At 40.0% G+C, this 24,600-nt stretch overlaps 2 protein-coding genes across 20 annotated transcripts in view; both read right to left on the bottom strand.

The window, feature by feature from the left end:
- Positions 1-233: 233 nt before the first annotated feature.
- MFF (mitochondrial fission factor) lies at positions 234-19,650 on the bottom strand. Of its 18 annotated transcripts, none has more exons than XM_015871377.2 (10): positions 19,454-19,650; positions 16,746-16,984; positions 16,321-16,493; positions 15,575-15,663; positions 11,779-11,853; positions 8,354-8,512; positions 6,888-6,905; positions 3,695-3,757; positions 1,445-1,529; positions 234-1,075 (listed from the first exon to the last, which is right to left on the bottom strand). In XM_015871377.2, exons 2-10 carry the CDS (start codon positions 16,960-16,962, stop codon positions 944-946), a joined length of 1,011 nt encoding a protein of 336 aa, XP_015726863.2. In that variant the 5' UTR covers positions 16,963-16,984; positions 19,454-19,650; the 3' UTR covers positions 234-943. The 18 variants fall into 18 exon arrangements, with proteins under 18 accessions (XP_015726863.2, XP_015726861.2, XP_085369017.1 ...); XM_015871375.2 differs by having other exon boundaries at positions 19,541-19,650; XM_085512891.1 differs by lacking the exon at positions 19,454-19,650 and adding an exon at positions 17,095-17,117.
- A 507-nt stretch (positions 19,651-20,157) lies between these two features.
- COL4A3 (collagen type IV alpha 3 chain) overlaps positions 20,158-24,600 on the bottom strand; it is a 52,006-nt gene continuing 47,563 nt past the window's right edge. For both annotated transcript variants that reach the window (XM_015871391.2, XM_085512877.1), the window contains exons 51-52: positions 23,771-23,943; positions 20,158-23,272 (exon numbers count right to left, since the gene is read on the bottom strand). In XM_015871391.2, coding sequence (XP_015726877.2) covers positions 23,188-23,272; positions 23,771-23,943 — 258 coding nt within the window. In that variant the 3' untranslated portion in view covers positions 20,158-23,187. The remainder of the gene's footprint in view (positions 23,273-23,770; positions 23,944-24,600) is intronic.

Genomic DNA, 24,600 nt, shown 5'->3' with positions numbered 1-24,600 from the left:
CGTCCCCCGGACGGAAACGCTCCGAGTGGGAGCGGTACGGAGCGCACAGGAAGCGACGGAGTAACCGGTCCGTCCGTCCGTCCGTCCGGATGGGCTTCACAGCGCAGTTCCACTGCACACCAGGCCAGGCAGCCCCACATCAGGCTCAGCTGTCCGCCTGCTGCTGCTCTTACTTCTCAGGCTTCCAATTCAGACAAACCCTCACAGTTAATTAAAATAATCTTAAACACATCTTTAAATTATTTGTTTTATTAAATACACTGCAGTGGGCTCTCGTACACCATCATCTTTTGATTACAGCCCGACTCACTTAAAAATCTATTTTATAGAAAAAACATCTGCAAAATGAAAGCTAAAATGAAAAGAAACAAACATGTTACACACCTCTGGACAGTCTGCATGTTGGCAAAGACCTTTTATTGTCTGACCTGAACAGCCTTAAACTAGGAACATACTCATGAAACAGGACTCACTCCTTGAGCATGGCACAGCTCTGATACAAGTGAGACTGAAGGAGAACCAGCAGTGCCGTGATGTGCACTAACAACAGATCAATAAAACCTTGTTTTTATTCCATTGTGTTGATGTTTCTTCCAAACCCAATTTGATCGGGTTTTCCCTCCTAACCACAACAAAAATCCAGCCTTTATTCCTGTCGGACACTCCTTACATTGCACAAAGCTTCAGTTCAAAATCAGCTGATCCGTATTTACATTGAAGCATGCAAAGGAGGATACTGCGAGTATTCACAATGCAAATCTATTAAATACAGCGTAACTGAACAATGAGGTGTCCCTTTAACACCGCAGTTTCTACAGCCTTTTTCTGTGGTGGAGGTTTCCAGTGTATGAATTATAAAACAGCATTACAATTCAGAAACAGAAACAAAGAGTTTTGCAAATTTTGTTGGTATTTTGATCTACTAAATCTCTCAGAGCTGTGCCTAGCGCCGAAACCAAAGCCAGCTATTGAGCAGCCAGAAAGCTACAGTAATTGAATACATGATCATCTCCCTCTTAGCACGCTCTTTGTTTTCTTCTTCCAGAAGCTGGAGACGCCGATTAAGTTTGACAATCTAAAAACAAACAAACACTTTTAATAGTTTTAATAAAGTTGCCACACTTTCAAGAAGCTTAATTAAGAATTAGCGTTGTGCTTGATGGATTTTAAACTCCTGTTTATGTAACTTTCCATCTTCAATTACTAAGGATCAGACCTTGCTGCCCCTGTTGAGTAGGAGCAGAAATGGAGCTGGACTCTCCAGACCTCCAGACCAGTAGAGGTTTGTGCAGGCAGTGTGGCAGGGGTACAGGCAGCAGACCTCACCACACCTGCTGTATGGTTACCTTTGCAGCCATACCACTATATTACAACAGACAACCTGCTCTCCCATTTTACCACTACAGCTTTTCCTTAATATTATCAACTGTTACGCTTTACATACCTGTCTTCTTAAGGAAGCAGCATCTACAACAGTCATGTCATCTGGTGTTCCCTCAAGCGTGGTATCCATGTTGGAAAGGCCGTACCTATCAGGTTAAAGGGATCCATTAGCTGTCTCATCCATACAAAGTTCAGCAATCATTGCATTTCATGAACATTCTAGTGGATGTATTTTTGGTGGCAATAGGCAGAAGAACTCTCAGACACTTTAGCTTTTACTGAGTTATGTACTTGCAGTAGGAACATGACTGAATCAAGCATGAAGATATATGGAGTGGGTGACTGACTAAATCTGAGTGCACTGTTCTCCACATCTAAGTATTTATGGGATTTCTCCACACAGACACACTTAGCATCGTTTGGTCTCAGAACACCATTTCTCTTTATTCCACTGCTTAGTGAATGCTGAAAACTGCCTGAGCTACAAGATGACAGGTGCAAGAGATCTGCAATAGATCTGAACTGACCAAATGAAGATTTGGAATGAACTGGGTTCTTGTGCTCAGTATCTATTCAAATATTCTACCTACTGAGATCAGTGATCTCAGTCACAATAACCTTAATACTTTAGGTGAAGGACAGAGACAAGTGCTGTCACTGCTTGCTGAACTCAACACACTTCAGAAAGAAGGTTGTTCTCAAAACACCTCAGTTTTCTTGGCGTAACATTTCAGATAAAGCTTTATTCTAACTCCAGGATAAGTTATTTCAATATACACATTTTCTAACAGTTGGGAGTGGGCAGAAAGGCTATATAATGTGTTTTGATCATCCAAATGCTACTTCTTAACCAGCTTCCTTTCCAACAATCAACAGGTAAAAGAAGTTTTTTATGCTGTATGTACTGCTAAGTTTGTCTCTATCTTGAAGTCTTAGTTTCCAATATTAGCTCCCCTTGCTTTCTCATTAGGACATACAAACAAATGCTGACAACAGTTTCAAATGCTGAACAAAAGTACACGTCAAAGCTACCAAATGCAGAACAAAATACACCTTAAAGAACATTCGGCATTTAATGACAGAGTTAATGGTTAACTCTGACTAACATTTGAATTCAAGTAGAACTCCTTAAACTTGCAGAATGCACTTAAATGCAGATACTTCTTTTGCATCATGTGTTCTACTATCACTTTTAGTGCCCTCAGCTCATATATAATCCTCCACCCCCTCTAACACCATTAACATGCCATTTCTCAATGTTTCTGTGCCCCACTTTTCAGTAATATATTGCTTTTAAATAAGAGTCGCTGTTTCTAAATAACAATTGCATTAGTTTGGACTTAAATAACATTGAGATCCTCGACCAACAATGTATAAACGGTAGAAACTTGATTTGGTTTTGATCAGTGTTGTTGGAGGTTTGAAGGACACACAGGGAGGGGCCATTAATAATTTCTTACCATAAGGAGACAAAATACTCACTTCACTAAAATTTCTGCTGTTTACTACTTACAGTTCTTTCAGTGTAGGCAGAATTAAATAGACTGAAGCTGTGTTTTCATTCCCTTAGTGATGTGGGGAAAAAAATAAAGGGCAATCTCAACCCATAGCATGGTGGAGTTGTCTGCCACCAGCTCTTGGGAAAAGAGAGAAGGGCTCATCATTTAAATTATATGGGCACGTCCCTCCAGTCACAAGAACTTAATACAGGTTCACAGTATATCACTGCTATTCTGCCCATTTCCAAACAAGCCCTGGAGCATTACACCAGTGAGCGACCCTTAAGATATCAATTCCCAAATTAGAGCTGAAGAATCACTTGTGTGAACCCAGTGTTTAATCAAGCATAAATCTTATCTTCACTTTGATGAAAACAGAAAAACGTAGTGTGAAATGGGAACAAGTAATGTGGAATTTCCTTAATCCTGACTGTGACCTCAAATTTACATCCAGTTCTGCTGCAGTGATGTCAGTCTGCCAACATAATGGCTGTAGAAACACTTCCAGCTGCCACTAACACTCATAGGCACGTTACTAAGAATGCCTGGAAAAAACATAACATTATGCAAGGCCAACTTCTCAGCAGTAACAATATGAAACTCAACCACTATTAAACAGGAGGCACTGCAAGCATAATGCTCATGTCATTTTAAATCCTCCCCTGCAGCGCTGTTATATCTACTACACCAAGTATCTTGGATGGTAAAAAATAAGGGCCTAAAGTACCTCAAGATGTGAGGGGGGATATGAAGGAGCATCATGATCCACTGAACTAGCGGACTGTGACTGACAGGAACAACAAAATCTTTACCTGGTGTTGTCATGATGAGGGTTAGAGGAAGTGGTAGCAGCTGACCCACCACGTAACACTGGCCTACAGCAGTTTTTTGCAGATAGAAAACAAGAGACAGAAACGGGAAATGACAAACAGAGATAAGAGGTAAAACACACAGAACAAAGGAACATCACAATATTTCCACTTATATATTTCTACGCAATGTCTATTTATTTTATTCTATTTAATTAACACTAAGTGTATGTAGGTAAATTTTGGATGAGAAAGCTTCATTTGTGGAAGATGAATTGTTGGAAATATAGATTTGGGAGGAGTTATCAGCCTTATAAGAATAACACTGTGGGAGACCTCGTATTTTTTAAAAACACTCTCCAAAAAAAAAACAAAGCCCCAGGAAAAGAAGCATCTATACACATACAGAACAGAACATGCCAGTTGGAAGGGACTGCAAAGATCGTCCAGTCCAACTGCCTGATCAGCTGATGAGCCTGATCGCTTCATGGCTAACCAAGAAATGCATAACAAACCATTGAGAGCACTGCCCAAAAGCCTCCTGAAGACTGACAGGCACGGGGCACTAACCGCCTCCATAGGAAAACCTGTTCCTTTGTTTGACCACCCTCATGGTAAAGCAGTTTTCCTAATGTTCAGACTGAACCTCCCCAGGTGCAGCTTTGTGCCATTCCACACATCCTGTCCTCAGTTCCCAGAAGGATCTCAGCACCTCCCTCTCTATGCTAAGCAATGCAGTCGCCTCTTGGTCTCCTTTCCTCCAAACTAGATAAACCGAGAGCCCTCAGCATCTCCTCAGATGAGACGCCTTCCAGGTCTATAAAAGCCTTTTTAATCACTCTCTCCTCCCTCTAAGGAAAGAGGGGTTTCAGGCTTTTCTTTCTTCATCTAAGCTAAACATAAATCAGACAACAAGGGCTACAGGCTAAAGGACCATATGCAGCTACAAAGGAGAGGCAGTAAGAAGTGACTAAGAGCATCAAATAGATGGTATGAGTATCCCTTTCATTGTTGCTCTTTCAAGTTTATTTCCTTTCATTTCTAGGCACAGGGCAAGAAAAGGTTACAGCTTTCTAAGCTGTTAGAACTATAGAAGCACCTCTTTGTCAGGAAGAAGTTGGCGTGTCCCAATTTACAGAAGACACGAACATCAGCAGTAAGTTCTGATGCCAGTGACAGCAGGAATTTCAGTACCTCTGGTAACGAGGCAGTTCCACACCTATGCTGTGTAACAAACTGCAAAAAGCATTTCAAGCTGTTGAACGATTTCTTCCATTTTCCCAGTGCCAGCAGCAGGTATTTGTACTGTGCACTCAACCCACATATATACCACCCTCTAAAATTAGCAATAGGGGAAGAGAACCTAGGGGTGAAGATCTTTACAGCTGTGATGGGTGGGAATCAGAAGCCTGGTGCTGAGGTGGCTGGGAGAACACCGTGGCCTGGCCTGAAAATGACCAAGTGCTGCACAAAAGCATCACAACCACTTGCTTAAATTAAAAGACTGAGGGTCTAGGAAGCCTTAGCAAACAGCTGCCCTGTACACAGTACTGGGATGAGGTCCTACTCTAAACAGATCTTCTGCAATCGGAGCACTTTGCTATGTATAACATAAAACTAAAAATGAAGTCTTGCAAGGGAAAAATGAAAGGCACACAAGTGAAAGCCAGTGTGATGCACCTTATAGAACAGAAGCTCCCAATCCCAACACCCATAATTAAAGAATATTCTTCCTCAAGTTCTCAAAGAATGGTATTCCTGTTTCTTAATGGGAGAAATAATTCAGTTAGTCTCAAGTCTTGCTGGACAGATGCTATCACTAAATGCTTGGAGAAAATATAAGAAATTCAGCATAAAGCAGTTGTAGAACAGGTCACAGAATTTCTCTGTGAACAAAAGTCGACTGTAATGAACAAATACGCCAACAGCAGCTTGCCAGTATCCCGCACTCATCTCCCACGCTACCTAATGCAGGCCAGCAACATTTGGATGTTGTGTAATGAAACCATCGGCTCCCAAATGCTCTCTGTACTCTAAGCCTCTGTGGCAGCTTGTGGTAAACTTAAGGTTTAATAAACAAACAAAAAACCCTCAAAACCCTAAACCTCAATCTTTCAGTCCTCTGGCTGCTTTTGGCAGTTCCAACCTAAACATTAAAAAGTGATCAGAAGCAGCCATAATGTTGGTATGTTCAGCACTTAACTACTTCACTGCGAATACAATGGCAGCCTAAAACACAAAGGGAATGCACAGTAAGGTACTTTAATAACGGTGGTAAAACACGTAATAATGCAATAACCAAACGAATCTGGTCTATCTTCTTCCACTAGAGTAGAGCATGCAATGGAAATACCACAGTAATGATGCAATCAAATGGTCTGACAGGAAAACAAGAGATTGATAATCTAGGTACCTGGTCCAGCTTACGTCACCTGTGTGTGCACGTGACTGAGGCCAGCAATTGTTTGTTCATTGGGGGCAGCAGCTATGCTGACTTCTCTCTGTACTCTGAAACTTCTCTGGAAATCTCAGAGCAGCCGTAAGAATCGGCACTAGGACTTTATGGACGTGATGTAGAAGTGAATGAACTGGGCAAGAAGCTCAGCTTCTGAAGTGCAGAAAGGATTTGTGCACTGAGGCATCAGTGAGTAGGAAAAACTGCTTTCCCTGCTCACCTCAGTGCTACGAGTGATTACTTAACAAAGCAAGGCTACTTCATATCTGCAGCTTCTGAACTACATTACTCTCATCCATACTCACATGTAAGGACTTGTACAACCTTAACTTGCACCCTATGTTATTTCTATCACGAAGATTGCAGTTAACTTCCTCAAATTCCTCAACATAAAATGTGATCTCGTAACACTTCAGGAAATGACTACATGGGTGAAGTCCAGCACTTAATGAGGATAGAGGTGTTTTAGAAAGCACTAATCTAAACAAAAGGAGATAGCAATGAATTTCTATACTTTCTAAACAGTGAAGTCATTGGTTCAAGAGGTAAAGAATAGCTCAGATAAAGTACAATTATTTTAAAATCTGATTGAATTCTTTTCCCCCCTGTGATTTATTTAAGATATTACTAAAATATCCTTAAATGCAGTTTTTTGGTTGCCTGCAGCATGTAAGCCTTAATAGACTAGTTTTTAGTCCCATAGAAATGGAGAAAGGGTTAGAACTGGAAAGCAAAACTGACCTATTGTCCTTGTCCAAGCTGAAGGAAGTGCAGAAGTAAACAGACAGCGTAAACAGTGATCATTATATCGTTGCCCATCTGAAGAATCTATCATGCGAGCAATGCCAACCAAACTAGGCACAATTCATGAGCTGCAGCAGTGTAATCAGCACCTACCATTAGCAGTTTCAGTGGATGCTAAGATAATTTTGAAAACATTTTGTAAAAAGGAAAGCAAGCCATGAAATAAGTGAAAAGTAATTCAGTGAATAGCATGAGTCAGACCTTGTTCATTTTAAAAGCTCTCTTCTCATAACTAGCATAAAGTTTAAAACAGTTAAGGCTTTGAGATAGAACACATCACACAGAGCAAAAGAACAGGCTGCAGTTTGAAACAGTTTAAAATGAAAAACATTTTACAACCATGCAAGTGAATCATCCAAATTTCACATTCCTACGCTGGCTGTAGAGTAACGGTGGGTATCTAAACCACCAACCATGAAGAATACACTTTTACCTTACTGATAAATTCAGTTTTGGGGTAATATTGCTTGACAGGCGTGTAACACCAGTTTTCTGTTTCTTTTCAGAAGGCCAAGCCAGGAGTAATGCAGATTAAGAAGCATTTAGAACTGTAGAATTATTTTGATGACTGAAATTACAAGTGTACATATTAATGTGTGCACATATATGCAAAACCCAAGGAAATGTGGGCAAGAACGTGCCTAATGGAAGGCAGGGTAAATCTTTTTAGCTCCTTTGCAGACTGGGGGAAGGGCCAGAATTTCAGTCCATGTTTTAACAAGGACTTTCAGCACAATACACAGTGCTGTTACTTTCAGACAGAAGAATTCCGATGTACTGCCCTGTCATTGAATGTGGTGAGCTACAGGAGGTGCCAATTTGGAAAGCTGGAAATTTCCCCCAAGTTCTCACAAGATCCAGTGAAGTGGTCACCATAAGTCATGGACCAGCCAGAGATAAGTATTCATTATATAAACTGACAGGGCCTGAAGTCTCAGCACATTATCAAAAGCAGCATCTGCAACCAGTACCCTGCACAGTAACCAATCCAGTCGCTGTACATTTGTTTAAATGATTTATGGCGACATCAACCCAATCTTATTGATTTGCACCATTACTCACCAATAGAAAAGTAGTAGATAAGGTTAATAAATTTGCAGGTTCAAGGTCAAGCATTAATTGAAGAAAAAAAAACCCAACAACTTAGAAATCCCAACCAGTCACAGATTAGCTCCTACTGTTTTTGTTTGGAAGGAAATTTTAACGCTGCATTTCAATAACCTGAAGCATTTTGAAATGTGAATTTTGGACAATCAAATATTGCTTGTGAATAGTGAACGCAAAGGAAAGCAAAAGCAAATCATTTCATCTCATTATTATGTCAACATAAACCACACTCCACTAAAAGGAGAAAATAAAAATGGAAGCAGCAGAAGCTGGCAGAATCAGTGACAACCAATCACCTGCGATTTTCATCCAGCACATCCAAGACCTGCTGGTAAGCCCTACGTGTGGAAGACTGGATAAACGATAAAATGCCACGAGCAGAGTAAAGATTAGTTCCGTCTTCAGGCAACATACTGGGAGGACAGACACGAGCCTGTTGCACTGATGGTGTCACACTGTTCATATAAGCATAGTAAATGAAGAGAGAAATACTGTAGTCAGATTTTTAATTAAAAAACAACAAAACTTTTCAGATAGAACCCATTTCAAAGTGTTTAGCGCTCGCTTTCAGTTTACCTTCCTCCAAGCATTATAAGGCGGCATCCCCAAATCCCAGGTGTAAGTGACTGTGAACTATACGCACATATACAGATCTGATGAATTACACTGGATAGTTTTAGAAAGCCCTCACTCAGCCAATTCTGTGCCTGCCGAAATCAGCAGTCAAGTCCTCACTGACGCCAATGAGAAAGTATTTTTAAAAGCACAAATTTTCTCAGCAAGGAGAACCTCAGAGATGCCCTAACAGAATTTTTTCTCCATGTTGTGACTAAAGATCAAGGCAGCATTTTGATTTGCACACAAACAATGTTTAAAGGCCATCGCTATCCTTCCAGCACAGAATGCAGAACCCAGGGACAAGTTACACAATCTGAGTTTTTGGCCATGATGAAACAAACAAGACTCTTACAAAAAATACAGGGGATTGCAATGCAAGGATGAGCATTTTGGTTTAAAGCATTATACAAACCTTATCCTTACCAGGCAGAAGCAAATTTTGATAAACAGCATTTGATTAAGTCATTTTTCTTCAAGTTCAACCTGACATTATCCACACTGCCCTTCAAACATCAAGGTTTTCTTTCATTTTAATTGGGGATTCTTAATTAAGTGAGTTTTTAAAGAGGAAGTCACTTTTATTAACTTTCTGATTTATATTAACACATAAATGCAAGACAAAGTGTGAGTCACTGTACCCTTTAAATCTTGGGATAGTTTCTATTCCAAGATTAACATTCTCATTTCAACACACCTCGACCTGTTGATGCAAAATAGAAGTGGCAGCATTACCAGAGTTAGAAAACCAATCTTTCTACTTTTGTTGGCATTTTTATGAAATTAATCAAAGTACAATTGGAAGCGGGTCTGAATGCAGATAATTTCTATGTGGGTCACATCCCTTTAATGCTCTGTTTTGAATAGTGCTGCTTTGTGACTGTGCGGCAGCAAGATTACAAAAGTAAGAAAGAAAATTCAATTGAAAAGAGACTCAAAGCATGTTACACAGATGTCACTTCAACCACAGAACAGTTAAAGCCATCTCAGGTTTCTGGAGACATGCAAAGACAGCAGAGACTGATACCAGTCATTATTTGCTACCTAATGTGCAAGTACCTCATCACATTGCTGCAGAGTAAGTGAAGTCAAAAGTTATGAAACAACAATAAACATTTCTCTTTCTGTATTTTATTTTCTCTATGAGTTGTAGAATTAATTTCTCTTTCATATTTATGATGGAATCTTCTATTTTGCCACCAACAGTAGTGGTCACAGTGAGAAATTTATTTCTTCAATTGCACGGGAAATCCCAACAGACAGTAGAAAAAATAAATAAATCACTTGAAGCGGGGAAATTCTGCCACTGAAGTAAAATCATGAGATTTTCTATTCCTGTACAGATTTACCAGCTTGAAGGAAAGAGAAAAAGAGCTCAAGGCTTGAGGTCATAAAATGACTTAATATTAAGGGTAATTTTCCTTGTTCATCATCTCAGAATGAGAGCTTTAAAAAAGTAACAGCATATAAACATGTGGCAAACCGTAAAATATAGTAGAATTCACATTGTCCAGAATACTGTTACCGTAAATAACCTAGAAATGTTATTTGCAAAGTATTACGTAGAGACTGAAAAATGACAAACAATAAACTACAAAACCAAAACTACACATAATTCTCTAGAAGTCACATGTAGAAAGTGTACAGTAAAGGGAAAGGGAAAAAGAAGACTGCAGAAGTAGGTAGTTCCTAATTCACTGAGCTACTCTGTGCTCATTGGCTTATAGGCAGCTTCAAGAGGTTACTTCATTCCAAAGTACTTTTAACTAGAGAAAAATTAATTTCTTAACTTGAATATATTTCCCCCCAGACATGAAATGAACTGCACAGCTACATTAAATTATTCACATTTTCTCCATAAGGATTACTGCTAATTTTGTTATCCTTCTGAAGTCCACGGTTTAGGAGAGATCTTTCTTCCTTTCTGACTGAAAATGGCAATAATTAAATAAAGGGCTCAGATCTCAGAGTCAGGGAATATGGGAGGTGGGGGCTCAATGATGAAGCTGAATTCGTCCTCTGTGCTCCTGTTTCAGGATTACTCATCTATAAGCATGCAGTAGTCCCTTGGACTACATCAGAGACCACAGAGAAGCAGTGTAATTAAGTAAACATCTGATACACAAACCAACAAACATGACACAAAAATAACTCTCTAACACTTACACTTAACAAGACTACTTATCAGAAATTGTAGCTATATCCTTATCTCTTAAATTGGTAGAGAAATGTTCTTCATCTTCCACACAATTTCATTTAAAATTTCTGAACAGTTTTCCCATTAAGTCCCAGACAATTCATTGTTTCAGCACTTTCTGGTTAAAAACACCAGTAAATTTCAGGATTTGGCCCATAACCGAAGAGTCGTTAAGTACAGAAATTACTATGAAGGAGTTCAGTAACAGCCCACTTTCCCAGTAACACCCCCAAAGCCCTCTCAAAAAGCGTGAGATATACACAGATTATGTTTCTCTTAGGTCTAGGAATATCAAATAAGGGTAAATAGAATTAAATTAGAAGTTAGTTTAGATTCAGCCACAGACTGTACTATCATTAAAGATACGCGTACCACAACCTTCTACCCCGTAACTTGCATGAAGAACAGCATTTCTCAAGCTATGAAATAGAAAAGTGCATCTCCTTAGAGAGTTCAAAGGAAAAGGCAGGAGCAGAAGAAAGAACAAAATCACATGCTCATGCTCTACTCGTTTTGATCCAATGTCAGTGGTTTGTTTACTTCTGATTCACAGTGGAACCTTTGCATTCAACACTGATCAGCAATGGACAAGAAAAAGCTTCATTCTCCAGATAATCACAACCAAAGAACAAAACTAAAGTTTTTTAGCTTTTTTAATAAATCAATTGTTAGTTGAAGCTCTGCCCTTCCTTCTGCCACCACTTCTTCCTCTCTGCATTTCTCATCCAGGTAAGTGATTTGGGAAAGAAAGCATGCAACAGAAATAAAACCCACATATTCAGTGTAGCAAAGGCTGTTTCAATTTTATATTCTAAATTACAGATGCTTAGTCTGAAAATTAGTACTGCAGAGAGCGACATAATTAAACACACTCCTGATTTCCATATACCAGGTAACATGTTGGCTTACGTGCAATCCTTAGTCGAAAGATGTGACTGGAACCATGGCATTTTATTTCTTGGGACAGTATCTGATCTGTGCCACCTTGAATAATAATTGTAATCTCTTAAGTAAGCATCCTTTTATTAAAGTACCATTCAAAGAGCTGTTAATATTGCTAAATAGATAGAAGGTTAACGTACAGGGAGATGCCCACTTGTTAGACTCAGGGTTTTTGAGCATTTGAGAATTACTGCCTCAAACAAACTCCTAACAAATGGTTGGAAATGCATGCAGGTGGATGACAAGTGAGAGGGGGGAAAAAAAAGAAAGAAACCAAGAAACAAGAGGGGAAAAAAAACGTTATCTGTATCATACAGAGAACACAGAGGCAAGGAGCACAGCCAACTCCTTTGACTCAGTCTGTTCTAGAACATCTTGTCACTTTCGTAGGTCAGGAGCTGGAATTTTGCACAGCACATCTGAATATTTTGTCTACAGACAATACTGCTGCAGATTAAAACTTGAGTATTATACTCCCTCCTAAGTAGATAAAGTTCTTACACAACAGTGTCTGATGTGCCTTTTCACTGGGAACAGCACTGAGCAGTCTGTCTGTCGGGAAAATAGACAAAAGAAAAGAACAACTTTTATGAGAATTAAATCTTTGATGTAATTTCAAACTGGATGTAAAAGATGGGACTGTGTTTCCTATGAAGATGTGAACTCCAAAAAAACCCCATGGAAATAAGGTGCTGGTCTTTGTTGTAACACTTATTGCAGAACTACCTAAACATGAAATCAACTTAAAAGTTGAGCCAGTTTTGATGAAGCTGCATTGTACCACTGTAATAATTAGAGCAAAGGTAAAACTAGCAGCCAACACTGCAGACAAGAACTTGAAGAACAGCTATTTTCTTGTGTATTTGTACAACGGTGGAAAAATATTTATAGGAGGTAGCAAAATTAAATGTTTAAGAAAGATGAGACATAACAGAAATAGACTTAAGTTTTCTGTAGTGCAAAGAATGGATTTTTAGTATGATTTCTCTATTTAAATGATGTATTATCAATAAGGGAATGAAATTCAGAAGAAATTAATCACATTTCCAAGGAATCTCTAAAAGAAATAACAATCTACAAGCCATGTGATAATCAGCACCATCTGAGGTAGCATAATTAATATCAAGCAGGTTTGTTTGCTTGCATTCCACATCCACATCAGCAGCATCTCTAAGTGGCTACCACAGTGAAAATAGAACGTTATCGTATTGGTTTTGTTCACAGAGTCACTACTTTTTCCACAAAGCTCACATTTTTCTTTTGTGGTTTGCAGTATACGCCCTATAGGCCTAAATGATAAGGAGAAGAGTCAAGAGATACCAAGCCTTTTGTACTGGGTGCAAAAGGCATGGCTCACACAAATGCAGAAAAGCCAAATTTCACCTTGAACACAGTATTGTCACAATATGCTTTGATAGAACACTGGCATAAGCCAGGTCTGTAGTTGCATTCTCCACCTGCAGACTGACATGAGCTAAAAGAGGCAGAAATGACAGACTCAGAATTGCTATGAATGCCACAGCATTTTGAAAGCGATTTCTTTTTCTGGACCTCACTGAATCAAAAGCAGCAATGATGGCAGAAAATGCAGCAATTCCTAGGAATCTCAGTGATACCAGAACAGATGATCTCTACACTAGGCCCAGCATAACTTCTGTCATAAGTACTTGAGAGGATAAGAAAAAAAAATACAAGTTTATTTAATTTTTCCAGAAGGCTGGAAAAACTTACTAAAAGAACCTGGATTTAACATTATGCAAGTGCTAACACAAGCATCAGGACAGGAAAACTCATCTCCAGGTGTGTCACAATTTCCTGGCTCTTGCGTATGATAAACTGAGCTGCGCAAAATAGCAGTTAATTAGTTCATTCATCACATCCCTCTTAAATGTATAGGATATCAGGTTCATATCGCACTGCCAAGCCTCTTGGAAGGTCTGCTAATAGATTAAGCAATTATGATGGCAAATAACAGTTTTAAACCAGTAATTCTACATAGAGTAAAGCACACAGGTGAGTTCTGCAAATTTTAAATTTCTAGATTGAAGAAATTCAGACATGAGGAATCTCACAGGGACAAGATACATCCAGAGCTGCTTTTGCTGGTTTTTCAGGTTGCTGGCTAGGCAGACACAGCCCTCTCTAAAGAGGGAGAGCAAACAAATGTTGGGAGCAAGGATAAAATGATTTCAAGAAATTGCAAAAACTCCTGCACCATCAGTTTTTCCTCCAACAAGGATTGAAAAAGCAGGGCTGGGAACATAATAGTGCTAAACTTTTTTACAAGCAGCTTCCACCACATGAAGACCATCAATCTATTCCTGCATGCATTGAATGCCAACTATCAGACAGGCATTTGAAGGCCATTCCTGTGACGAAGTTCTAGCATATCCAGTCCAACATATTTTAACTGGATGACCAATGTCATTTAACTGGATGACCAATGTCAAAGGGAACTTGGACACTTAGTAGGCTGCTAAAACAACTGGAGACTGAGCTGATCAGGAGCTTATAGGTGTGAATTGGATTTTGCCAGCCCAATGAACTTAAAATTCAGTAGAGTTGAGTACCTAGATATGTGAAATCTATGAGCTTGTATAAAAGCCTGATTAAGATACGGAAGATAAGCAGCAGAATTTCCACAAAGATCTGGAGGAAGAGAAGGAAAACAGTAATTCCTGGAATAGGCATCTGAATACATTTCACCAATTTTAGACGAGTTAACTCACAGGTAGATATGCAGTATATAGAGTACCTCTATACCTCTTAGTACCGCTGCTGTAAATACAAGAGAGCAGGCATTTCTAGGACACAATTTACTTAATCTTTATTTTTTTTCTTTCTTACACTAAGTAGACCTTAAGTGGGTCATGTGCTTATTTTCTAAACCAAATTTAAAGAGGTTTAGTAACTGTGCTACTGAGTCTTCATTTGTCCGATATAAGATGAATGCCATTGGGAGGTCTCACATCTTAGATCCTTTCATTAAAGCAACACTTCTTATGGTAGCTATATTAGGAATTGTTTTGATCAATACACACATATCCTGGAAGATTAAGTGTTACAGTGCAAAAAAAAGTTATTGCCAAGTGGAAGGGTGCCATTGCTCAGAATATACTTTGAGTAATCAAATGACTGTTGTATCTAATCGGAATATATAGCCGTGCATGTCTTTAGAAAGTACCATAAGGACTGCTGCCTCTGATGGTATCAGTAAATGAAGTTCCCAGTTCTAAATGCTACTTGCCATTTTTGTCCCAAAAGATGCTGCACACTCACAGATCCCAATCCACGCAGTATACAAACACCAATGAAAAATGACTTACTCTCATATTCATGAAAAATAACCACATTCCTTTGTCTATTAAAAACATTATGTAGTATCAACAGCAGTAACGGGGAACACTTTCATGCAGACAACTCAGTTTCTTTGAGCAAATAACCCAAAAATTCAGGAAAAAAACCTTACACCAGTTCAGAAACTGAAAAAAAATCTCCTAATGCAGCAATTCACAATAACTCGTGAAACAACTGTGTGCCCACAAACACTCCTGCCTCTGAACTCCAAGAAAAACCCTCACTGAACCAAAAGCATAGAAATGAACAAAAATGCTGGCTTTCTAGTGTTCTAGTGAATTATATACTTACTGCAGCACATAAAAAACAATACTTAGTAAAAATAAATAGACACGAGGAGATAAAGAACACAAGAACTATATAGTAAAGCTGTAGCTGTGTCCCTGTACCCCACTGCTTTACTCACATGGAATCATTTCTGGCCAGCTGGCCATTCTGTCGAGTGGCATTTTCACTCATGGAACGTTCTCTCTTCAGTCTTCCCACTGAACGAACCTGCACAAGAGGGGGAGCAAGAGGGAGGTAAAGGACAGGAAAGTCCAGGAGAGATTTAAAAGCTTAGCACTGGAGAGTTAAGTTAGTTCAGTCCTCAAAGGCAAACCAGAGCTGTTGAAGCAGTCCAGAGGAGGGCCACGAAGATGATAAGGCCAGAGCACCTCTGTCACGAAGAAAAGTTGTGGAGACTCACTGCCATCCCTTTGTTATCTATCCATACAACACGATGCCACAGGTATGAGCAAGTCTACAGCTTACACAACTTCACTAGTATTTTCCAGATGTAAGATGTCAATTACACATCACCCATCAGCATGCCACAGTCACATGCTTCTATAAAGTATGGTTTTAGACTTTTGTTAAAACCCACTAATTCTAGGTATTATATCACCTGTCAGAGTCTTTCAGTTACATGTCTAAAGCATCTCACTACATGTTCCAATAACAAAACTGCAAATTAAAGCCTGTAGACATTTTGTCAGTTATAGAACTTAAAGGTCACAGTTAGAACTTAAAGTGCTTACAAAAACATTTTGTATTTTCCTAACTTAGCTTGCACCAGATAGATCTGCACTACAACTGAGAAATCTCTGTTTATTTCATTTTGCTTTAGAAGAAAAGATTCTCAACCAGGTAAAAAGCAAAACAAGTACTTGCCTCTTCATTTTGAGGGGTCTGTTGTGGAGGTTTTTCTAAGTCCAAAAAATCTAGTGGTCGATCACTGAGAGAAATAACACGGGGAGGAGTTTTCAATGCCAGTGGTTTGAATGGAGTAGACTGAAGGAGGTCAAGGTCTGGAGGTCTGGAAAGTGGAATGTTTTCACTATCGCCTGCAAGAACATCAGTTGTTAATAGAAAGCAAGTTTCATTTGTTAGCTATTTCTAATACAAGTTAAACCAGAACTCTTCATGAAGCATCTTCTAAGTTTGAGGTACTCTCTAGGCCTAAGTCAATGAGCAACAACTGTTTGAAAACTGGAAAGCATTTATAAGTTTTTCTTTAAATATACATTCCTGCCCTTCCAGAAATATGGAGGATTTAAATTTAGGCTTGTCTTTACCATATTGAGACGCAGACGTACCTGCCACTACAATCCGCTCTGGGACCTGCATAGTTACAGTGGCATTTGGAAATCCCTCTGGGATGCTCTTCTCAAGGTCAGCATTCTGAGGAGCCACTTTGAGTTTCTCTGGGACCCTCATGCGCTGACTGATTCCTTCAGTGTACTCCATCTCATACTGAAGGCGATTGATTTCTGCCATCTCGGCAGCCGGTGACGGGAACGCAGCCCCACTCATTCTGGCAGAAGGAGACCACGAGCTGTAACAACAATATACAAAAGCAATGAGAAACAACGAAAGGGACATCTCCACCATGATTACTAGGCAAGTGTTAGAAGACCCTCAGGGAGCAAATGTAATGAAATAAACCATCTGACAACATCTGTGGAAGTTCAATCACAAGGAGCCGAGTGTGGAAAGCAGTGAGAGAACAAAGTGAAGCTGTATGTAACCCTCGAAGCTACGCCAGGGATCCTCAAACAGAGTTGCACGTTATGTGTAGAATTTCTAGGGCGGCTTTGGTTTCATTTTTTTAAATCACTTTTTCTTCATTGGCTGGTAGGAAAGGAAAAGAAACACTGGGTACATCTTCAGGATTGGTAAGAAATCAAAACATCAACCTGGATTCACACAGATCCAGAGTGCCAGTATTTGAGAAAGCAGACAAAGCCTCATGAAGCTGCACGGAGGAGTATAGAAATCAAAGCAGCATTGACCTGTGCAGCTGCCTTGTGTTTGCTGTCACTCATCCAGACCTCACTTTATTTTCTGGGATAAAGCTCCTTTACAACAATCTGTCCAGTCTTGAAAACATGCTTGAAAACCAAACACGTTCATAAGCCATTCCCCATCACAAACAATCCTGTAAAAACTTCACTTCGGAGTCTTTCTTCTGCAGAGCAGACACTAAGTGAGAACAATAGCTGAGATACTCTTAAAAGTATTGGCAGACCCTTTTATGCCTACGCTTTCTTAGAAAAGGAAGGGAATTTCAAAGGAAGCAGTGGAGGAATTTCCTAGAAACTGGGCTGTGATGAAATAATTAATAGGGCAGCCACTGGAAAGCCATAATGAAGGTGCAGACCAAGGTAACTGCTTGTTTGGTGAGTCTGGTTGAGAGGTGGGAACGGCTGGTTTAAGTCTGAGAGAAAAAGAAATCCTAGAGCTACGTGGGCAGAGCAGCAGGAAAGGGATCACTGGTGGAATCTATGGGCTAGAAAGGGAACCCAAATGGCTGACAGAACATCTTCACCGGGGGCAGTGACTGAGGGACCTCATCAGTGGCTGTGATAGAGACAGCGGCTGTAGCTTGGGTTAAAAAAGAAACCCTGGAGACACAGTTTGAGTGAGACAGCAGAGCAGCTCCCAGCAGAAACAGTGAACTGCAAGAAGCCTCACTTGTGAGAAACCTCACCCAGCCAACAGCTGGGAGCCTCAGCTGTAGCACAGCTCAGACCAAGACACTGGTTACTTCTACAGTTAGAGTTAATAGGGATATTTATTTGTATACATATATGCACACACACAATATGCAAATACAGTTATTATGGGAAAACCATCTATGGGAAACAGCTTATTCCAGCAAGAAATCTTTTATTGGTACTGCTTGAAGTGGTTCCCTAAATGAAGCAATCTATTCCGGCAAAAGGGCATTTCTAGCCAATTACAGCTACATTCTTTTGCTATTTTTGACAGCAGGGCTACATCTGTTGCTGTGCATGTGCCTTAAAAAGCTGAGCACAAAGAACTCAATTTTAAGACCTTAAAGCCCCCATTCCATCTATTGGAGGCAGCACACAGAACAGCTGCCTCACATCACCTGACTACAGATGTTCCACAGCTTGTTTGCTTCCTTATTCCAAAGCACCAGCACAGCTCTGATATTTGCCATCAACCATCACTACATTGCAGCGCTATTATTGCACAGTGCAGCTCCCCTGAAGTTTGGGATTGATTTGTCTGCAAGTCAGCATGACTGCTGCCTTCCAGCAAAAAATGACAGCATCAGAACAGCCATTCTGTACGCTATTTATAAACCAAACAGTGCTGGGTGGGTTTCTGGGAGGGAAGATTTAGGTTGGATGTTAGGGGGAAGTTCTTCACTAGGAGAGTGGTTAGGCCCTGGAACAGGCTGCCCAGGGAGGTTGTGGATGCCCCGTCCTTGGAGGTGTTCAAGGCCAGGTTGGACGGGGCCCTGGGCAACCTGATCTAGTAAAGGTGTATGTTTGGTGGCCCTGCCAGGCAGGGGGGTTGGAACTACATGATCCTTGAGGTCCCTTCCAACCCGGGTCATTCTGTGATTCTGCGGGTTCAGCTGAGCTGTAATTGCTGGGCAATGCACACAGCACCTCAGTATCCTCCTGCTCTTACCCACTTCCCAACACTGATTTCAATTCTTAACCTATTTTTCGCTCCCCACAAGAGAAAACAGTGCGATTTCGTCAGCAGAACAAACGGGGCCCAGCAGGAACGTAACCGGTCACACTGCCTTCTGTAACGGGCATCAGGCTTCAGAAGATGTTAACAAGTCATAACGAGGATTTTAAGCCGTACATTTACAGAGCCCAGCCGCTCTCACAGTCGTTCCGTGGCTCTGACAACTGACAAGGTGCAGCTGAACCCAACAGGCGCCAAACTCCTGCGGTCCGTTACCCCCCTCAGTGCGATCATCGCGCACAGCCCACACGGCAGCACGGAGCGCGGCCCCTTGTCCGTAACAGAAACCTACCGGAAACGTTGGAGGACACAGCGCGGAGCTCCGTGCAGGCCCCGCAGACGCACTCACCCACACACAGCGCAATGTGCCCGGCCTTACCCTGCCCGTCCCTCCTGCTGCCCCGCCGCTGCCTCCGTCGGGCGGGTGTCGCTGATGGGCGCAGCGCACCTCAGTCACCCGTCAGGTGAGGAGCCGCCACCGGGCGGACTGACCCCACCGGGCCACCGTACGGGCTGTCACGTGACAGAAAGAGGGCGGAAGCGACTCCTCCGATGCCTCACGTGAGGCCTGGCCGCCATTTTTAGTGAGGGAAGGCGGGCGGCGCGCATGCGCAATGGTGGTGTCTGTAGGCCGCAGCGTGAGCGCTGTGCTCCGGGAGTGTGTGGGGGGTCCGTCACCACGCCTTCAGCTGACACTATTAACATATATATGAACATATATACACATAACGTTACCTATAGCTACTGGAAATAAGTATATTAGTATATATATTAGTATTATATATATATATTGGTATTATAAGTATATTAGTATATATATTAGTATTATAAGTATATTAGTATATATATTAGTATTATATATACATATAATATTAGTATTATAAGTATATTAGTATATATATTAGTATTATATATATATATATTAGTATTAGTATTATAAGTATATTAGTATATTAGTAGTGAGGAGAACAAAAAACGCCACAAGTGAACCAGGTCTTTTGTTTAGTCAAAATACGTTTATTTGATTGTATTTTTAGGAGGTTCCTTTTCTTTGGTTTTATTTTCTTTCTCCCTGTTGTTTTCTCATTATTTTTCATGCTTTCAGTACAATACATCAACACTTTGATCCTCTTCAGCACTTTCCTGTTAAGGCTCTAAGATTATTTACAGACGATTCACTAATTCTCACAACAACCGGAGATAGATTAAGATCGACTTCCTTCAAGTTCTTTGGATTTCAGCGTCCATCTTTTACCCGCTGGGTTTGATGTGTCCCTCCAGCTGTGAGCAGTGCGTGCTTGTGAAAGAAAGCCCAATTTGGAGCACTCAGAATCTAAAGCTATTTATGAAAATCTTTAGTCACTTGCTGAAGGTCACGCAATAAAGGTGCAGCAGAATCCACAGCAGGGAACAAAGCATCAATTCCCTGGAGCGCTGCGTTCAGCTCTGGGGCCTCCAGCATCAGAAAGGCATGGACCTGTTGGAGCGGGTTTAGAGGAGAGCTGCAACAATCAGCAGAGAGCTGGAGCACCTCTGATAGGAAGTCAGGCTGGGAGAGCTGGAGCTGTTTAGCCCAAATAAAAAGAGAAGACTCTGAGGAAACCTTATAGCTACTCTTCTAGTACTTAAAGGGGACCTGCGGGAAAGAGGGGAATAGACTCTTTCTCAGGGAGTGTAGCAAAAGGACAGAGGAGAATGGTTTGAACTGAAAGAAAGCAGCCTTAGATTAGGCATGAGGAAGAAATTCTTCACTGTGAGGGTGGTTAGGCATCAGAACAGGTTGTCTAGGGAAGGTGAGGATGCTCCATCCACACTGGTGTTCAAGGCCAGGTTGGATGTAGCTTAGGGCAACATGATCTTGTGGAAGGTGTCCCTGCCCATGGCAGGGGAGGTGGAACTAAATGATCTTAAAGGTCCCTTTCATTTTGTAATTCTATGAGACACAACACACTGTAACTTACCTCTGACCACAGTCCATTCCCTTCTCTTTATACTTTACCCTGTACCGAACATTTCCAGCAGTCTTTAACATTACACATTTACTTATATCCTTCATTTTGCTAATAAGCTTTACAATTGTGTCTTGAGTCATCAGTTATACACAGTATACAATGGCTTTGTGTGACTGCATTGAGCCTTAATTAAAAAAAAAACAACCTAACAAGCAATGGGCATAGATTTTACTTGGAGTATTTGAAGAAATTTCAGAGCTTAGAGTAAAAAAAAATCTAACAAGAGATTATATTAAAGAAAACGCCTCCATCACCAAACCTCATTTAGATGAGAGACTAAATATTAACATTAATACCTTCTTATCAGTAGTGCATTTGCATAGAGATCCTTCATAAAAACCTGCCAATTCACAATTACACCTTGCAAACAGAAGTACTACAGCCGCTCAAGCTGACAATACTTTAAAAATATTCATTTAGTTCATGGAAATGGTATCTTCAAGTCACCTCCATCAGAAGATACTGACATGAAACACAGATGAAACTGTTTCATAGTTTGATTAACACTGAAAATTCAAACAGACAAACACAATGCAAGTATCTGAACAGAAACGATATAAAATTTCATTGGCTTAAAAAAGATCTAAAGGAGAAATCTTGGCTATTTCAAGGTATTGCTCTACCTTACATTTAAAATGGTACATTTACAGAACTCTTCAGATGCATTAGGCTTCTTCTATAAAACTAAATACTGGAATTCCGATAATCTGTGCAAGTATTAAAATATCAACATTTCAAATGTTAACTTTACAATTTTAAATAGCCTTGCAAGTGCAATGTTACAAATATTTAAAAAAAAATACAACAAAACAAATAAAACCAACAGAGCTACAATTTTATATAACTTATATGAATAAATGAAAGTGCTTTTCAAGTATTCATGTTCATTTGCAGTTGGGTTCTCTTGTTAAGTCAGTGCTCAGTGGTACAATTTAAGTGTTAATCTTGTTTCAGTTTTGGGTGCATGAATTTAACTGGATGGAATAAATGAAATTTGAAGGAGTGTTTGTGCTCGATATTTCAAAATGGTGCATCATTTGTGATAAATATCTCTGAATTAAATATTAAGAAAATGAAATACAGGTTACTTCTTGGAGGCTCCGTATTAACCCTATAATGCTGTGGGAGGTCCTGATCCACAGAGTCATTGTAAATTCTGCTGATTTCTTACATTACGTTATGCTAAATGTTTGTTCTTGGGAACAAAATAAAGGCTCAATACTGTCAAGTTCTAAAGAAGTTTTAGGATCCAATAATCTATGTCAAAAGCATGAGATCTACAGAAGATTTTCCTACGCTTTCAATTAGGCAGCAGTTAGCTGAAGTCACTCAAGAGAACACAGCCAGTGCACATCAGCACTGTAGTGTCTACCCAGTGCACAGTGTAGCTTCCTTCCTGGCTAGTTAAAAGCCATTACTATTGCAGCGACACAAATAAGACTGTATGTCTGTTTCCCAGGCAAGGAAAGGTGAGCTAAGTGGGGAAATGCTTGTTTATTAGACAAGAAAACCAAACCAAAACAACCCTAAATTACTCAATATGTATGTAAAAGTGCACTGAAAATATTTCATATTGAACCCCGTCTCTTGTAAGTGCTGGATTTTCATCTTAAATTATACCTGCTTTGAACACTGATCATCTGTAAGCTGATATTAGAGCATTTTGTTTGTCTTGCTGTTTGAAAAGCACATGACGCAGGGCAGCGCAGCATTAACGTCCTTCATTAAAGATTTGGCAGTGCCACAGATTTTATCATGAAGATGCAGCTTAGAGATGACACAGTTCTGGAGATGATCCTGCAGATTGTCATTACAAGCTTACTCCAACAAAGTGCTTTGTCATTTGCCAAAGACAAAAGTCAAACTGTTGCCCTACCTCACCACAGTGCTGCTCTGGCAATCATAGTTTTCTTTCCAGGTGCAGTTGGACCTTAATAAATTATAGCTCTTCAAATTTAGGCATTTCTTTGTAAATAAAAGTAGGGTTTCATGCTCTGTCAAGACAGGACATTGTTTAGACTTGTCTCTTCATGCAGACCTGACAACGGCTGATGATGTTTTCTAGTTCTCCTGCTTTCAGTGTCTGTGGGGTAGGTTTCCTAAAAGAAAGAAAACATTTACTTTGTTGTTGTTGTTGTTAAAAACTAGGGAGAGGTGATGGAACTTTTGGAATGAAATTCAAAAAAGCACTTCAAAGTAATTTTGCACTATGAAGGTAGTGAAGCACCAGAACAGGTTGCTTAGAGAAGACGTGGATGCCCTATTCCTAGAAATGTTCAAGGCCAGGCTGGATGGGGCTTTGAGCAATCTGATGTAGTGGTGATGTAGTCTCCCATGACAGGAGAGCTCTAGCAGCTCTTTAAGGTCCTCTCCATACAAAGCCATTATGTGACGACAAAATCAGATGCTTTTCTCACTCTAGGTCTCTTTGTGCTATGGAATGAACACAAACCTGACAAATGGGGATGTCTAATCTGATGGGAATTACTAAGGGAGACTCTGCTTGTTATAAAGGTAGTTAGTGGCTTCAAAGCCATCTGCAGCATGGATGCAGTAGGCATAGGTGAAGGAAGTAGGGCTGAGAAAGTACAGTTTACCTGAACATTCTTCTTGGATTTAGTGATGCCAACCAGAAGCTGTAGGAGTTTGTGTAATAGTTGCATGTCCCCCTGCCATGGCACTCTATGAATGGGATGGCTCGAAATTCTTCCAGACAAGATCCAGGAGATGCCAGAGCTTGGCCAGAAGCTTCTGAGCCAGCACTTGTATACTGTAACAATATATTTTTTTTAACAATTTATTTTTTTTAAAATGAGAACTCATACGTCAGCTTTTAGTAAAATGCAAAAAAAAACCTCTAAAGTTTAGCATATGTTCCCTGCTGTATCTTGGACAAAACAAAAATCAGCACAGATTAGTTTTATCAGACTCACAATGAAGTACAGAAGCCTTATGAAAATTCAAGCATATTTATGCTATTTCTTAGTTCTTGCAAAGGCCTTTTTCTGCCCTAAGAAAAGTCATAAAAATGTAACAAGCACAATGACTAGAAAGAAGCTGGCTTCCATCCATTTAAGGGCTACAGTAACTGAATCACAGATAAGTCAAATTCCATCTTTTCTGTGTGTGTGTGTGTGGTCCCATTCATGTTTTTTGTTCAATTGATTCTTTCTCCAAACACAAAAAAAGAAAGAAGGCATTTTCATTCTCTCACGTTGGACAATACTTGTAGAAAGAGCTCTAAAATAATTTATGACAGCAGAGTATTTGCTAGAAAAATACATTTAAATTTGATGATGTTTGAAAAAAAACCCAAAAAACCTGCAATTTAGCCAGTAGCTGAGAATTTTTTTTTTCCAGAGATGTTTATTATAACTTAGGGCCAAATCACAGGAGAGACAACAAATTCCACACTAGATCTAGAAAG

Source organism: Coturnix japonica, chromosome 12, assembly GCF_054131305.1.
Source record: "Coturnix japonica strain WE chromosome 12, WE-NBRP24, whole genome shotgun sequence".
In the NCBI taxonomy this organism is placed as follows: domain Eukaryota; kingdom Metazoa; phylum Chordata; class Aves; order Galliformes; family Phasianidae; genus Coturnix; species Coturnix japonica.
This window is presented reverse-complemented; position numbering and strand designations above follow the sequence as displayed.